Source organism: Pteropus alecto, unplaced genomic scaffold (genome assembly GCF_000325575.1).
Source record: "Pteropus alecto unplaced genomic scaffold, ASM32557v1 scaffold79, whole genome shotgun sequence".
Taxonomy (NCBI): domain Eukaryota; kingdom Metazoa; phylum Chordata; class Mammalia; order Chiroptera; family Pteropodidae; genus Pteropus; species Pteropus alecto.
The window spans coordinates 16,126,158-16,144,720 of NW_006494612.1; the positions used below are offsets into that span (position 1 = coordinate 16,126,158).

The 18,563-nt window shown below is 32.7% G+C and overlaps 1 protein-coding gene across 1 annotated transcript in view; it reads left to right on the plus strand.

The window, feature by feature from the left end:
• Positions 1-18,432, plus strand: part of RNF217 (ring finger protein 217) — a 192,465-nt gene extending 174,033 nt beyond the window's left edge. Inside the window, exons 5-7 of the mRNA XM_015600058.2 lie at positions 2,153-2,354; positions 7,253-7,324; positions 8,685-18,432. Coding sequence (XP_015455544.1) covers positions 2,153-2,354; positions 7,253-7,324; positions 8,685-8,758 — 348 coding nt within the window. The 3' untranslated portion in view covers positions 8,759-18,432. The remainder of the gene's footprint in view (positions 1-2,152; positions 2,355-7,252; positions 7,325-8,684) is intronic.
• Positions 18,433-18,563: the final 131 nt, after the last annotated feature.

Below are 18,563 nucleotides of genomic sequence, written 5' to 3' on the forward strand. Positions count from 1 at the left end.
CCTACAACCAACCTACAATCGTGAATGCCTAACATCCTGCCAGACACTTAGTAAACTTTTCTTTCTTGATTCATTCACTTATCATATATTAAGTACCTGCTGTGTGCCAGTCATTGTGCTGCCTGTAATGTGCTGCCCTCTGCTTAGTTATTACTGCTCAATATTGTCACCATCACCTAGAAGCTTTCTAGATAGGTAGACGGGCAGGCAGGCAGATAGACAGACAGACAGACAGACTGACTGATAGGGTAGATAGATAGTAGAAAGAAAAAGAAAGAGAGAGAGACAGGCAGCGCTAGGGGTGGGAGTGTGTGGGAGTGTGTGTGTGTGTGAGTGTGTGTGTGTGTGTGTGAGAGACAGAGAAAGAGAGAGAGAGAGAGAGAGAGAGAGAGAGAGAGAGAGAGAGAGAGAGAAAAGAAAAGAAGAAAAGAAAAAAAGGAAAGTACCTAGATATATAGATACATAGATGCATAGATAGATAAGCAGGCAGGTGGATGGCTTCATAAACATGTATTGCTCACATAAAACTTTCACCATTATTATGATTAATATCTTTTGTTATTTTAAAAGCAGCCTCAGAAATCCTTTTAAAGTTCATTTTAAACAAAATTTAAGATTTTAGCTATTTAATCACTAAAACTGAAATACTGCATTGATTTGGAATTAGCAACTTAAAATCTTTTATTCTCAAAACCTGTAAAATAAGATTATATTTTGAAATAGACAGTTTTCTTTATCTCTCAACCTTTTAATTTCTCTTTTTACATTAAAGATCTTTTCTTTTTCCTGGATCATTTTATCCCATTTCCATAATCATTGTCCAGTTTTTGAAAACAATACTTATAACTGCACTACTATAGAAGTTCAGGGAGCCACACTGTGTGTCAGGGAAGGAAAGCATGATTTCAAAAGAAATACATCAAGCTGTGGACTGTGGCCAAGGCCTACTGAAAAGAGCCAAGTCACCCCTGGAGGGTTTGACTCACGCATTAATTGTGAAGTTCCCAGTTGCATTAAAACAGTCACTGACACACTCGTCCCAACAACGTCCTCATGGGTAGAAATTCTCAGTAGTCAAATGGTATTGGGAACATTTTAAATAAATTTCCTAAACAAAGATCTTATATATATCATATGTATTATATATGATAAAAGTATATATATGATAAAGAGAAATGAGATGTGACTTAAATGTAGGAAGTGCATACACTGTAATGAAATGAGAAGACTGTTTTTAGTTGGTCCTGTTTTGATCACATGAGTTTGTCAGTGTAACCAAATCTTTTCTTTAGGAAACGTGTTTTCTTTCATAAGTGCTCACCTAACAAACAAATCATGCACATACCTGAGTGAAATATGGCTCCAATCCATGAATATCTATGAAGATTCTGAATCACTCCAATTATATCTCAAAGAGTAGAATCTTGATTATAATATGGCCTCAGTGCTTGAGACAGTGACTGTTACATGGGTATATGGTGGGCTATTCAAGAGTAAAATCTTTGTTATGTTATGGGAGAAACTATATTTACATGTAACTTGACTGCAGCAATAGAGAGGAAGGTACTTAGGTTGCACAGATGGCATGGTGCAAACAGTTCTAAAAACATATTTGCAAATGATACTAGAGTTGGAAACTAAAATGGCATTGTGAATACACTTATAACTGTTATCATTTCCTGCCACAAAAAGAATTTTCTGTTCCTCAATGTTTATTCTCAAGAAGTTTCATATAATCCTTGTTTGTAAGGGATACTCTGTAACTCCACTTATTCCCCAAGTCACTTTGTTCTTGATGATTATAGCGTAAACAAAATACACTTTCACAGCATTTTAAATTGCCTCAAACCGTCGAGTTAGGTGTATGTCTAGAAAGATATGTGAGTTTTCTTTAGGATGTGTTTGTCTGTATGTTGGTCAAAATCAGCCAACAGCACGAGTGCCTGAAATGTTATTGAGCTTTGCACACGTGAAGTATTTGATACAAATGTGATCTTGGAGAATGTGATTTTAAGCAAATTGACAGCCTCAGAAATGCTATGTAAAGCTTTAATTTTGGAGACACTTTCAGTGTTGTTCCATAACATTGGATAGATTTTACTTTTTAAAATTCTAATAACCTTTTCTTCCTTCCCCTTGTTTGCCGATCCAGATTCACATCCAGAGAACTGAAGGATGTGACCATATGACCTGTTCACAATGTAACACTAATTTTTGTTATCGATGTGGGGAGAGATACCGCCAGCTCCGTTTCTTTGGAGACCACACGTCAAACCTCAGTATATTTGGATGCAAATATCGCTACCTCCCAGAGAGACCTCATCTAAGGAGATTAGTGCGAGGATCGGTCTGTGGTGAGTATCCAACTGACTTTGAGGACTCTTCCCTAGGAAGTAAGCAGTGATTACTAGAACTTGGAAATGTAATAGCCATGACAATTTCTGAGCACCTGCCAGGTATTCTTAGTGGGGCTTTTACCCCTAAACAGGAGGAAGATATTCTCTCTTCCTTTGGGTTTAAAATTTAAAATTTAAGCTTGTTAGCAGGACCTTATATGAGCAAGCAGATTTTGTTCAAAAACAAATTATTAATTATACTGCAGACATGTGAAGTCATTAGTCTTTTAACTTTCTGCAACTCTATTGTAAGCCACTTGATGAGAGAAAATGTATATTTATTTTTACATTGATATTTTCTATTCATTCATGGAGCATGTGTAGTACAATTAAAAATATCCATATGTTTCAGAACCCCCATAATAGAGTTCCGTTGTGTCTGTATAGTTGATAAGTCATTGTATATATTTTTTCTATTGTATTAATTTTAATACTAGTAGCTAACAGTTAACTAAATGAATATCAAATGCCCTCACTGCACATAAACCCAGGTTTAAATATCCAAGTGCAGTGCTTTTATGGATTGATATTTTTACCTCCCTCTTCATCCTCAGCAACAGTCTCATACATAAATATGCGGATATAAGCACAGATCCCTGCCCTGGCCGAAGGCCCCCACCTTTTTGGGATGAAGTGATCTCCTGACTTAATAGTTCTTCCAATAGCTCCCTACTCCTCTAGAATGTACCTACTGTAAGATTTCTTCCTCTCTTTTCATCATAAAGAATACCATTCTTTCTTTCTCTAGCAGTGTTTCCTATGCATATGCAATATTTTTTAACATCTTCCACATGTCCCCTTTTCTACCTACTTTTGCCTAGTTACTTCATGAAAATCTCTTTATATCTCTCTTTAGCCTTCCATCACTTCATTGTTATTGCAAACCACTTCCCTCTCTAGAATCATATGATGGTTTATCAGAACGAAGCTGGTGATCATGATAATAGCTCTTTCAGGTAAAAAGTAGAAACCAGTGCTGTCATTTTCTAATATCTGTATGATCTCCATAAAAATATCCTTACTGAACTTTAAACATAATTTTCCATAGCCAACAGCATTTAATAGAGTCAAGATTGGTTTTAATGATTTTCAGTGTTTTCCTGTTCATTTGTTTGATATGCTACATATTATAATTATATAACCAATATCTGCTTATTAGTTAAATAGACTTTAGAGGGATAGCTAGAGAATCTAGCCCCTATTTGTAACAGTACTACCATGAGAAAACTAACTCCAAATTAAGTTTTGAACTGTAACCTATTCATAAGTCTATACAGAGAACAACCGAAAAACACAAAGTCCTAAATTTTATGCATCGTTCTTTTCTTTCCTGTTTCAATGCCATTTTGTGGCAAGATGTTTCCTTCCATTTTTTATTTTAAATAATATTTTATTTGACCATTATTTTTTTCCTTTTTGTTTTCCTGTTTAGTCATTCTTAAATATGGGAAGTTGTTTCCTGTCCTTTTTGTCCAATAATATTTTGGATGCATTTTCTTTGGATCCTCTCGCCATTTATCTAGATGCCATTAGAGTCTTCCTCTCAGGTCATAAAAGTCGAGTTATGTAACAGCCTGTAGAATGGATGGCCCATAGACATGGCCCATAGACATTGTCAGCAGGGAAATATTTTCTCTGTAAGGTCTTTCTGTTTTTATTTTAAAAATATATGGTCAGCTTTCTATAAATGGTTTTCTTTTTGGCCTGTTTTTCTATTCAGTGTGTGTACACATGTGTGTCAGACAAACCTGACAAAGTAGGGAGCAGTTAGCTTTAAGATACGCTAGCCTTCCCACACATATTTTTTCACCTCCAGCATGGCTGCCTCTAACTCCTTTTGGACCATAACTCCCAGTGGAGTGATTCCCGCCTCTCTCATCTGCACATAAGGCCAGAAAAGGGGTTACTCTGTAAGTCACAAACTTACCTTCTTCTGCCATATAAGAGAGATGTTGGATTATAGCAAAGCCCTCCTGCTCTCTGTCCTTTTGTGATGCAACCCAGTTTGCTCCCTTAGTTTGGGACTGTGGCCACCAGATGTCCTTGGACAAAGGCAGAGAAAGGGCCTGCTCTTCTCTCACAGCTGGAAGATGGGAAACATGGTCTAAATTCCATGTGACCATGCGCCCAGCTACAGATTCTGCTCCCAGAGAATAAGAGAGGCCAGAGATTTAAAGCTGAACAGCAGCCTCTGACATGGAGACATCTCCCTAATAAGAAATAGGCAGATTTTCAATGAATGGTGTTTCAAATAAAAGTGACTGAGGAAAAATGCTTCATTTTCATTATTATTATTATTCCATGCAGTTATTCAAAATATTAAAGCATATAATAACAAAGAAAATAAAGGTCTTTAACTGATCTCTAAATGGCAAATACTTTATATGAACAAAAGCAATGGATACTCCTCCAATAATAAATATCCATTTAAAACAAAAAGACAAGTCTCAAGCCAGAATTGAAGAAATACAAATAGCCAATAAATGTGTTTTAAAATATCCAACATTATTAGTAGTCAGAGACACATAAGTTAAAATAGAATGCGATTTTTTTTGACCGTTGATTAGCAAATATTTTGTCAAGTTAATAATGCTGGACTTTTATACTCTACTAAGTGAATTAGAAATTTTGTGCAGTTCTTTTGCAAAGAAATTCTATAGTAATGTAAAGGGCAGTTTAAACCATAACATATCTAGGTAGGCTGACAATGGGTTATTTACAAATATAATTTAAAATAGCAAAAAAAAGGAACAAAAAATGAAGTGCGAGAATAAATATATAAACAAATATGATAAAATATTATTTCAGCCATCGAGAATGGCATTTTAAAAGAATCGTTAATCATCTAGGAATAAGAAAGTGTATGCTTTATCCCTAAAGACAGTTTTGAAAGTAGACTTAGACATGTATTGAACATAGATTATATGATTGAAATAAGTTTATTACTTCTCAAAGAGAGAAAGCACATATCTGGGTCTTTGAGTTCTGTAATGTTTGAAGAAAAAATTAGTGCTGTTACTTTGCAGTCATGTTTCATTGCTATTATAAAATTATATTGATAATTATTTAAAAAGGAAAGATAAATGTACATACTGAGCTATGTGTACAGGAAAAAAAAAGATTATTTATAAATATGGAAGCCAATATATTCTAAACACAGCATAGCTTTAAGAATGTATGAAATGTAATTGTTCAATAAGATTTAGTATTACTTAATTAAATTTTGTCATTGGTGAAAAATATAAACTCGGTTAGACATGCATCAATTGAATGGCAATCTTTTTAAGTTAGATATTAAAAACTGTGTTTTCCATCTGCCTGTTCATAGTTCCAAATGGTTACAAAGACCATTTCTTTTTTGTTGTTGTTGACTATATTCCCTATGTTGTACTCCCCATCCCCTTGACAATTTCGTAACTACTAATTTGTACTTCTTAATCCCTTCACCTTTTTGCAAAGATCATTTCTTAAGAATAAAAAAGTTAATATTTTTCTGACAAATTTCCAACAAATGGCTGCGTTATTACATAATTTTTTATGTAATTGGTTATTCTAATTACTGTTCTTAATTTGTAAAATTGTGTTACTGGTTCATTCTTTTTCAAAAAAAATTTTTAATTACAGCTGACATTCAATATTATATTAGTTTCAGATGTACAGCAGTAGTGATTGAACATTTATATATTTACAAAGTGATCTCGATAACTCTAGTACCCACCTGGCACCATACGAAATTATTACAATATTATCGACTATATTCCCTATGCTGTACTTTACATCCCCGTGACTCTTTGGTAACTGCCAATTTGTACTTCTTAATAACTTCACTTTTTTCACCCAGCCTGTCAACCCCCGACCGTCTTGCAACCATCAGTTTGTTCTCTGCCTCTCTGAGTCTGTTTCTGTTTTGTTTGTTCATTTGCTTTGTGTTTTCTTAAGCAGCTATGTGATTTTACTGCAAAGTCCCTCCATTCCTTTCTTATCTCTTGTTATGTGTGGGTTGTGCAGCTTCAGTGCTGTGCCACATGCCTTAAAATTAAGATTACTACATAACAACAAGATATTAACCACAAGCCTCTTTTTTTGTACTAGTGCCTTTCAAAGTTAGTGGGATTTCAGTTGTGAACTCTGTGCTGTTTGCATGTAACTAGAATTTTATAACCACTGCTCAGTTATTAATTTAGAGGGAGAAAGAAAAAAGGCTGGTTGATGCCATTTGCCATCCTTATCGGCATTTATAGCCTTCTTATAAGTGCTTCCTTTTTTATGTTAAAATGATTTACTTGAATAACCTTCAATATAGTGTATGTTTATTGGTAGTTTTCTCTATCAATAGTACTGAAATATCCCATTTGTAGTTCAGTTTATTAGGTGTTCATATTGTTAGTTTTCTGTGGACCCAGGAAGTAAATTCACTTTTTCAGATGTTGGTTTGGGCAGAAGCCCTCTATAGCACTTACTAGCTCTCCATAGTTAGTTCGTGAGCTAACTATATTTTTGAGACACGGCTCAGAATATGCCACTTCTTTCTTAATCTTTCAGAATACTGAAAATTGAAAATGGAAGAGATCTAAAGGAAAAGCACAAAGATGAATGGTCCTAGTAGAATAAAGTGATCCAGTAGCTCTGGTTTTTCTTGCTTCTAATCACTGCTCAATAAATGAGATTTATGTGACTAATGTGTCCAGTACTTCAATGAACTTACTAAACTTACATATGTGTATTAGTTTTGTACCTGATATATTTTTTAGAGAAATATTGCCTTAATTATAATCAGATTTTAAAAACATTGCTGAAATTGTTGGATAAATTCATTTTAAGTCTCTTTAAATGGTTTTACCTTTTTTTTTTCCCAGCTGGAAAATTATTTGTTGCACCTCTAATCCTGGTCTTGGGATTAGCACTAGGGGCCATAGCAGTTGTAATCGGTAAGAAACACTTAACATATCTGAGATTAGAATTCTTTGAGTGCCATGGAGAGAGTATGAACGTAAATGCAATAATGTGAGTCTGTTATTAAGTGGACATGATATCTGTTCCATGCTTGCTTTAGATAGGCAATTGGCATATCATTTCAGATTCAGAGGTGCATGTTTCATAGAGAATGTATATGTGTGAGACATTTTCAATCCATGGACACTTTGATCCATATGTCTTATAAATCATTATTAACCCCCTTTTGATACCAATATTAATAAAACTAGAATGTTAGTAATAGAGACTGGTGGACTAGAACCCAGATTTTTCAGGTGGAAGCATCAAAGAAAAAAAGATTCCAGTACACTTTGAGTGAAAGGGTGCCCTGGGTGAAAAAGACACCGATGTGTGTAGGAACATATACACAACATATACTTGAGTACTGACAAAAAGAAAATGTATCAATGATTTGTATAGTTTCAGCCACACAAGTATATTAAAATATATACTTTAAAGCAGTGGTTCTCAGGCTCTAGCATGCTTTAGAATAAACTGAAGAGCTGTTTAAAGCATGGGTTGGTGATTCCTCCTCACAGTTTCTGAATCAGGATAAGGACAAAGTCCATGGATTTCTAGTTCTAAAAAATTCCCAGGTAATGCTGATGCTGCTAGTCCAGAGACCACACATTGAGAACCATTGTTTTAGAGAATATTAAATTAAATGTTATAGATGTTATGCTTTGATGAGTGTTCCACATGGTAGATGGAATTTAATTTTTTTCCTTAATAAAAGTATTTTGCACATGTAAAGTTCTGTTTAGCAAGTAATTTGCATGTGTAGGATAGAATTATAAAGTAACTGATCTGTAAGTCTCTAAAATGACTTAGACTTTATGAAATAGATACTATTATTATTTGCATTTTACAATTGAGAAAATTAAAGCTTTCTAGGCCCTCATAAGTGGTAGAACTGGGAGTTGAACCTGATATTTGGCTCCACAGCCCATGCTGTTAAGTAATAGACAGCTGTGCCTGAAACTGAAGTGTGAATATTATAGTGTGCAAATGATATGACTAGAGATAATAAAGAAGACTTAAACCTAAGGTTTGACATTTTGATAGAAAACATTATTCAATTTTCAAACTGGTATCACAGAGACTGTTAAAAAGAAGAGAAAGCTAAAGAAAAATATTACAGAATGAAATTTTATAGAAGTAAATACATTTCATAGTATAGGTATCTTTCTTCATTTTCATGTATTGCTAAATAATGATTATTTGTAAATCATTTGCAAAATGGAAAATTTTCAGCTATATAAGCCTAAATGCCTCTCCTTCTAATTAGCTCTTTTTTTTTTTTTTAATCTCTAGGTTTATTTGTATTTCCTATCTATTGCCTTTGTAAAAAACAGAGAAAACGATCACGGACAGGTATGCACTGGTGAAACGCAGGTGATTTCATCTAACTAAACTGGTCCGTGAAGGAGTTATACAGAATGGTACACCATCTGAGAGTCACATCTTGAAAAACATGGAGAGGAACCTTTGCCATCTCATCTCACCGTGGTTCTTTACAAGCGACAAAGGCTAGCTCCGGTGCACTCCCAACATGGTATCCTGTCCTTTTCTTATACAGATTGCTGCTTTTAAAAAATGGTCACTTTCATACACTATAAACATCTGTATCATAACTCTGACCTTCTTAATGGGTCTTGGAAGAAAATATTTTAATTAAGAACCAGTTATCCTCAGAATTGTCTGAGCATGCCTCTCCTGAGCATTGCTTGGACTGTCTTTGAATCTGAACCCTCCTCCAGTCCATCTTATGAGACTTGGTGTGAATAGCTGAAGTCCCACCTGTACCAACCAAAAAGGCCAGTTTTTAAAAAATAAAGGCTCACCCACCGTATACCCCTGTTTTCATCTGTGGCCCAAGCAGTGTAATTCCTTCATTCTTCAGATGCTATAATTGTTAAAAATCTCAGTGCCCAAAAGGGAAATAATGAAACTAAATGAGAAGAATCATGAGTTACTGAAGTGTATGTGTAGGGGTGTGAATGTGTGTGTGTAAATATCTGTATTAAAACTTGACCCAATAACCTTGTGCTTGTCAAGTTCCATGCCTTTACACTATTTTCCCACATTTTCATAGACATATTTAAAGATGATGGTTCTTTTGTGGGCATAATTTGGTAACGTAGTAATAAAAGTCAGTGTAGACAATAGGCTCTTTCAATGTTGACCCATTTGTTTGGACTTCTTGCTATCTCTCTTTGTCTCAAACACACACACACACACAAACACACACAAACACACACACACAGAAATGTGTGCAATGTTACCCCAAAGATTATCAAACTTTATAAACTGACAAAACAGACTGATTTTAGGAAACTCGCAAGGCCTAAACATTCATTCTTTTCAGATTTCTTATATTTTGGCATACATAAAATGATACAAGAAAAAGGGATGCTTTACTATGTGTATAAACCCTTCAGGCAAATTAGTTAATTTAAATAGAAAGTTTGCTATAGAGAGAATTGCTTAAGCCTTAAAAACAAACAAACAAACAAAAAAGCAAAAAAAAAAAACCCTATTCGGCTAATTTTTTAACAAACTTGTAATTACAGATAATTCTGCTCTACATCCAGGTGTGATGTTATTTACTACCCTACCCTCTTACCTCTCCTCTTTCTTTCTCTCTCTTTTTAATTTGTCCTCAAGTTTTTTAGAAAAAAGTTTTTGAAGGACTTTTCTTATGTTTACTGCTCATATGCAAAATAATGTGCTTTATCTTCTCATGGAGGGGTAATTTGAAAACAAAACTTTTGTGTTCGTGGGTTTACCTAATATATAAACTGCTCTTGAAGATAGAAACAAAAAATAAAAATGAAGGAAATATTTTCAGGAATTTTTACCAAGCTGAGAAGTCTTTAAAAATAAGAAAAGGACAAGTAAACTTGTTTCCAAATCCTCATTATTAGCTATCTTCATAGATGTAGCATTTATTTGACAGCAACCTTGAGTGAATTGAAATAGATTATGTAATAAAACATGCATTAACATGGATAGTGTTTCTTGTTGGGCTGCAGAGAATAAGAACATTTATCATTTTTATTTGACCTACAAAGTCCATGATAGTGAGCTTTACTTGTGTGGATAACAAACCCACATACTTGCATTCTTTCTGAATACCACTCAAAATAGCTGTACTATAGATTCTGGACTGGACTACTTCCAGTTAGAGGAGGGTATGGTTCTGTAATGGCATATTTCTAAAGCATAAAATGATACAAGAAAAAAGGATGTGTTCTAGTTTCACAAAATCAACTTTCCATTCATCCATCCATATATCCATTCATTCAACAAATATTTATTCAGTGCCTATTCCACATGCTCTAGTATTGAAACTGAGAGAATGGGAAATTCTAGCCTAAATCCAAGTAATTCTGTCATAAAGTGCTTAATTTTTGTAAATTCGTCTTTCCCAGACATAGTTGTTAGTTTGATAATATGTGAATACGATGATTCTAAATCTAGTGGATATGTTTATGTATGCTATCATATGTATATATACATAATATTTCCACAGAAATATTATATATGTATATAAAATCCATGTGTTTATGTATAATATACATACATATATAATATTTCTATTGATGTACATGAATATATATGCCACAAACATATATACGAGCTGGCTAAATAATATACTCTCTGGTCTATTAGATGATTTATTTTCTTAGGTTATTGTATTTGTTGTCTTTGGCCTACTCAGGGATTTTTTTTCTTTCTTTGAATAACTTATCTTTGGGAGATATTTTTATATTATTTGGAAATGTTCCAGTTTTCAAATTACAAAGTGATATCTGTTTCATCAATGCTTAAGCTAGCATGCACTGTGTTGCACAGAATTTTTCTTTTTCTATAGCACAGATTTTTTTAAATTAATGTATGCATTTTTTTCTCTTTAAAAATTGCTGTATATTAGGCCTTTCCCCATTAGTGACTTCATTATTTGTGAATTTTTTTTAACTGTCATCAAGATCTTAAAAAGAGAAGAAAACAAAAAGGATTATTTATGTATTAGTGCCAACATTGAAGATAAAACCATAGTAACTTCTGGGACGAATTCTAAAAGCTAGAGAAAGAAGCATACACATAAAATAAATATCTATCCAACTCTGTCATTTTTATATGCTTTTATTGTAAATTTAATATATACTTATTTTTTAAAAAATCAAACCATATAGAATTAGAAGATACAAATTTCTCTGCTTAACCCACCCCTTATTTTCTAAGGGTAACCACCGTTAATGGTTTGGTATGTGTCCTTCTACACACTTTCTACAAATATACAAATAAGTGTTTGTGTGTATACATGTCTGTGTATGTCAGTTTAATATAAATAGAGGAATAATATTCTTACTGTCCTGTGACTATTTTTCATTTTATTATTTATTGGTAGACATCTTACCTTAACAGTTTAAATAGGTTTACCTCATTCTTTGCTAAAATACTACATATCCCATTGTGGGGCTATACTTTAATTTATTTAATTAGTCCTCTCTGGAGTGGACATTGAGATTCCTTTTGCTTCTCTAATATAAAGCATCAGTGAAGATCCTTTAGATATGTGGTTGTCACTTTGTGTTAACATTCCCATAAATTTTTTAATTTGGTTTTCATAAAATATTTGTAATAAAATTTTAATACAGTTTCAGTAAATGGGATCATAGAGATAGTATATTTGAGACTTTTATCTTAGAGAAAAAGAAAGACTATGTAGAAGTGCATAATTTTTAAAGAAAAGCATCTCTTGCAGGATAATTTTCCCCCTGTTTGATTAGCCAAATAAATACCTTGCCAAGATGTATACAAGAAAATTAATCTTATTCCAATAAAAATAAAATGTAATGAGATCTCTATAAGATATCTGAGAAAGAGGCATTGATATTTGGATTGCCTCGTTGTAAAACTTGAGGGATTAAATGAAATAGCCAAATTGATCATGTTTATCACATTTTTTTAACACTATCCATGTTCATGCATGTTGCTCCACAAAAGAACTTAAATATGCCATTGTGAAAAATAGGAAGCAATATGTTGGCAATTATGAATGACCACAATTATCTATAGAAAAATATATTAGACTGTATGTGAGGTTTGATGGTTTGTTGGGATGCTTTATAAATTGTAGAATAACATGAATCATTCATTTTACAGTGACTCCCAGCAATTCCCTTAGAACTTCTGTTTGTGGCATTAATAAGAGGAGAGGGGTCAAACTTTTTGGTACAAGCAACATCCTGTTGCCACCACCTTGATTTTCTGATAGGTGCTATTGTATCCTTAATGTAGAACAGACAGGAAAAGAATCAAAGATAATTAAACACCAGTCAGGTTACAACCTGATATCTGTAATTGTACTTTCTCTGCTGTGGTATCAGGATTCAGTGCTGCCTGTCAGGAGATTTCTTCCTCTGTGCCACCCCTATCTCTTGAGTCCTTAGGCCCCAGGTGAGCCTTTATCTTTCAGTCCTACCATTCAAATAGATGGCCTGTGGATCCCTTAAAATACTCTCAAATCACTGCAATCTCTCCCAGTCCCTGGTGGCCTTCCCCAACCTCATTTTTCTCTACTCCTCTGATACTCTAGCTCCTCTTCTAAAAGAGAGGAAAAGAGACAGGAGAGGGTGAAAACTCACTCTGGCATGTGCAAAGCATCAGCATTCCTTCTCGACCTTTGTCAAATTAGAGAGTACATCTGCCAACACTGATCCAGCTTCTTCCTCATTAAACAAATACAATTGTTTTTAACATTAGGCTTTTATCCCGCCTGTTAAATTCATAATTAAAAAAAGTGGCCTAAATAATATTAATTGGTGTACTTCATTAAGTACCAAAATTTTAAAAATTCATGCCAAAAGCCATTTTAGATTTTAATTTTACAAGCAAGCTGCACATATGCCTTAATGTGAGTCTTCCTATTGGATCATATGCTTATTCTTTCATATTTGTTGCACCTGAAATCTATCTCAATATTGAAAGTTAAGTTTTCCTGTGGTCAACTCTATTGTTTCGTGTTAATATCTATCATAAATATAGCCTTAAAACTCAGTAATGCACTTTAAAATATTTGTGCCATTTAACTAATTTGACAGAATTAAAGAAACTGATTACATATATTTTGAGGGAGACAGAATAAGTGTTAGTAAATATATGTCACCTCTTTAAATTTGGAAGGGAAGAGGGGTGGGATCTAAAACTGAAAATTTAAAACAAGTAAAATATACCTGAAAAAATGTAGCCAAGTTTCTGAAATTATAGTCATCCTAGAAATTGGTATCAGGAGCTCAAACATAGCTAGTAAATTAATAAACATTACCTAATAACCTAGTTGGAATGTTTGTTAAAAATATTTCTACCGTAAATTTTAACTGCATTTTTGTATTTTATGAAATCTATAAGAAATTCCATTGGCTAGAAACAAAGTAAATCAAAACTACCACCAATAGCCAGTTCGAGAGTATTTGTTTTTCAAATATTTGTGGCTTAATTATGACATTTTTCTCCTCCTATGGAAAATAAGTTCCAAAATCCCATTTTTAATATGTATATCACAATTTTTGCTTTAATAAAACTGAAATAATTTTACAGAAGCATTAAGATATGGTCAGAACAAAATCAGAGCTCCAAAATTTGGGGAGTATTCAAAATTGTGAAATGTTAGCTTTTGGATGCAAACCAATGATGCAAACCTTTAAAAAGAAATGCAATGGAACTCTTTTCTAACTGTGGTTTTAAGGATAGAGCTAGTACTCATTTAATAGCCAGTGGTGGGTAAGGCTTCTATCATACATCACTGTTGTGAGGCTGGAACTATAGTTGACTTTATCCAAATCCAAGAAGCAGGGAGTTCGTTTGGAGCATTAGCTGAAACCTTTCTATATCACATACCTTATAGATTCCTATGTATAGTGCCAATTTTAGAAGCATGTAATTACGTATATTTTAAACCTTATTCTTTTTTGACTAAAGAAATGACTATGTTGAGAATAACAATATGGTCTTAAAATGCAATAACTTATTTTTTTAAAACACACACAAAAGATTGCCACTGCTTTTTTTGTTTCCATTTCCTTTTAACTTATAAAAAAATTATTAGGTGTATTTAACTCTGCATCACTTAGATTATACAGACTTATTAGCATAGAAAATATTGTTTTAGGACTGTCTCACTTTTTTGTCTCTCTGTTACATCGTTAATATTAAATGGCTTTCTTCCCTTGTGAAGTGATACTTTCATACTTCAATAGCAAGTGGCTGTTTTCTTTTAGATTTTCTGGTTAATTTGCTCCTCCCCTCTTCAGTCTCCTTCCTATCTTGGCTAAATGTGGGATTAATTCTGTCTCACCATTAACTCTTTTGACTCTAATGAAATAAAATTCAAACTCTGAAAGAACTCCATAATTTAGCAATGGTAGTGGACATAATTTACCTTGGTTTATTTTATCTGTAAATTGAAATGTATTAGGAATACCTGGAACACTGTTCTCTACTTAATAGGAGTTGGAGATCTCTGCCAGCTCTCTGACAAGAAGTAAAATGAATGAGAACATGTCAATTGGATTACAGAGCCTAAGATACTCTGAATCCAAGCTTCAGAAATTGCTTCATGAATATTGTAAGGTCACCGTTGTGTTTGCACATTAGTTGGACAAAAAGCACTTGTGGACATTTATTCAATGTGATCCCAAGTCACTCATGGTTCATCCAAAATGGCCAAAGATATGATTTATGGTCTATGTTTCAGCAAAAAGTTTGACAGCTTGGACATGGCGCTAGATTTATATAGTGTTGTATTTGTATATAAAGACTCGACCATGGATTCATACCCTGTGAACATATTAGACTTTTAGATAATCTGAAGTAGATCATATTGACTATAACTGACATTAGCCTATCTAAAGAAACCATTTGTCATTTGCAAATATTCAACTTTTTCATTGATATGATTTCGATAAAAGCCACACTCAAGATATATTTAACATAGGTTTAGTACATGATTTAGGAAAGTTCAAGAGAGAGTCAAACAGGTGTTACAGGGCCCCGAAATTGCAAAAATCATGTCACTTCAGGTTCTTCCTTGTAGCTAGCAAACTGTGCTGTCAGTCATCGGTTCCCTACAAAGTTTTCAGGTATTCACCTTATGCCCCAGCTCGAGAAATAGTCTCAATAATCCAGTAAGTTCTTAAAATAACATTTTTCATTAACATATATATCCTTAGTGTTCAAATGTACTTTCATTGTTCCTTTCAAGTAAATACTACCTAATATTTGATATAAATATCATGTTACATGTTCCTTTATAAAGAAAATTCCAGATAAAGTATCATGATTTTTTTAGCAGCTGACTACAAACCCTCTTTCTAAGACCCATTTTTTTTTTTTTTTAAGTTCCATATGGTAATAGTTTACTTTGGATATTTGATCATTTGTATCATAATTAAAATTCTTTAGATGGCATTGAAAAAAGTAAATCAACCTTATAATTCATATGAAGCCTAGAACAATAATTGATATATATGTATACATATACGTATATTCATTTATCTTGACAAGGACAGTCTGTTATAGATTTTTAATATGAAAATTAATTGACAATCTTGTTGTTTGTGAAAGCGATTATTAAATAGTAAATTTTGAGAGGTCACAGAAATAATCTCGTGTAGAAGGAATACAAAAACAGTAGTGTTAAAGTTAAGGTATGTTAACACATTATTTATTAAGAGGCCACAACAGTTAGTTGTTTTCGTTCTATTTTAAATAAAATTGATTATAAGACATAGTCATGAGACAAATATATTTATGTGTATGTATATCTATTGCAAAACTGTGGGACAATTAAATTATTCACATTCTCTTTTTCACAAAGAGTAAATTGCTAAAAAGAAAAATGTTTGGATGTTTAATCTGTTACAACTGTATATTCAGAAATTACAGTTCTAAGGAGTAATTCTCATCTCTTATTAGAATTGTCAGAACATATCCCATTTTAATTAAATTCTCATGAACAATAGCAAATGAGAAGAGATTTTTTTTTAATTTTAAGATGAATGACTTTCATTAGTTTGTACCAGATCTTGTCCATCATTTTAGTATATTGCTTATTTTTCATTTTTTGTAAAATTCGTAGTCGTTTTCCAAATAATGTCATAATATTTGTATTTTTAAAATGAGCCTAGTTGAAAGAGATTTTCTTTACTCTTTCAATGATATTGGAAAATATTTATGTAATTTAATTTTTAAACGTTTTTTACATTTCCTTAGTCATATTATTAATTTTGGTATTCATAAAACTATGTAGAAGAAACCATTATGAATATATTTTAAGAAAGAAGCAGGTAGAAATAAATAAGAAAATAGATGATATTAGTATCATGTAGAAATCCCTGAAAGAAAATTGGAAATGAAAAAAAAATTCTGTTGAGATGAAGATGTTGGAAAATAAGGAACATAAAACAGACCTTAATTTCCTACATTGTTATAGTAATTAACTTCTTATTTCCAAATGAGTAGTCTATGCTGTTGGTTCCATGAATTGTGCTTTTAGCATAATATAGAATTTCCCCCATTTTAGTGTTTATACATTCATTACTTAAAAGAAAGGGAGAAATTGGCGAATAAAAGCCAGGGAAACTGGGTTTATTACCATTTTCCAATAGCACTAATGTATAGTCCCTTTAACCTTTCATATGGTGCTTTGTGTGATGAGAGTATATAACATTTATATATGTTATTAGTGCCTTATTTTTTTCACTTGGCTTTATTTCTAATCTAAAGAGCCATATATTTTTTGTGAGTGTTCCTTGGTCCCTCTATTTAAAGTCCTGATGAGACAGTGTATCTTTAGGAATGTATATAGGCTGCATTTGCTATCTTAATCCACTGTATTTGTAGAATTGCAGGTTAGCCAATGTATTTTTCTTAAATTCGTTGTTCATTTTTAAGCTAAAGTATAAAACATATTAAACAATCAATTGAAGCCATTATAATTGAAATATGTTTTTAAACCACAAAAGAAGAACAATGATTACTAAAATTTAAAACAGGAGTTGGAATGGCTGTCAGTCTTTGTATCTATAGCTCCAATTAGGACAAAACTATGAAAAGCATTAAAAAAGAAAAGTAATTATATGATACTTCAGGAATTTGAGCAGCTCTCTACAACTTGTCTTTGGAAATATGGTATCTGTAATCTACTTCCACACAGACGCTAAAGAACCATGGTTTTGCTATTTACATATAGTTATTCATTTACAGTGATCTGTATCAACATCAAAACATTTTGTACAATATGTTATTTTGTTCTTGGTCTTTGCCTTTTGTGTTAGCTTTATACAAAAAGTTATTTTTGTTGTATTCTTTATGTACCATAATATATAATTCAACTTTTCCTGATGAATGTATGATGAATAATTAAAATAAATCATGTGCTTAGAAAAGACAAAGACGCAGGCTGTATATGCAAATATGTGTAAATATTAGACAAAGAAAAAAAAAGAAAAATAATCTTCCTGCCAACAGATATGTCCTGCTGGACAGGACCTGGAAATTAATGGATTTTTTTTAAGCAGTGAAATTTAAAAATCTATTACCTCAAGAATTTTCAGTGGATATGTATCAGTGTACTGCTCCTTCTTATTAAATGCAGTCTCGCTTGCTGCCGGCAGTACAAGCAACCCAAGTATCAGATCCAACGAATTTTAGGGGCAAGTCTTTCAAAATAGATACCTTGAAATATTTTGGCGTCTAATTTTAGACTTTCAGTAATGTCCCTATGGCCTTCTGTTGTGATTGGGCTTTCTTTTTTATTGTTTTTGATTGGTGGTTTTAGAATGGAAGGCTAATCTTAATTATGAGATCAGATCTCACGGAAGGATATAATGACTCTCACTCTACTTGGATGAAAATATAATGGGAATCAACTATTTTGATTGTCACTGTATGAACTGTTGTATGGTTCCTGTGGAGTGCTGTTTACTCCCATGATGTGTGCAATACACCATGCAACATCATCTAGCAATGCCTAATAAAAGTTTTTAAAAGAGAAGAATCTTGTCTTTTTTTCTAACAGATTTGTAATTTAAAGGAATTAAAAGGTAAAATTTGACTGTCAAAATTACGTGTACATAAGTAAATTTAGAAAGGGTTATTGAAGTCATGTCTGCACTAGATTCTAAG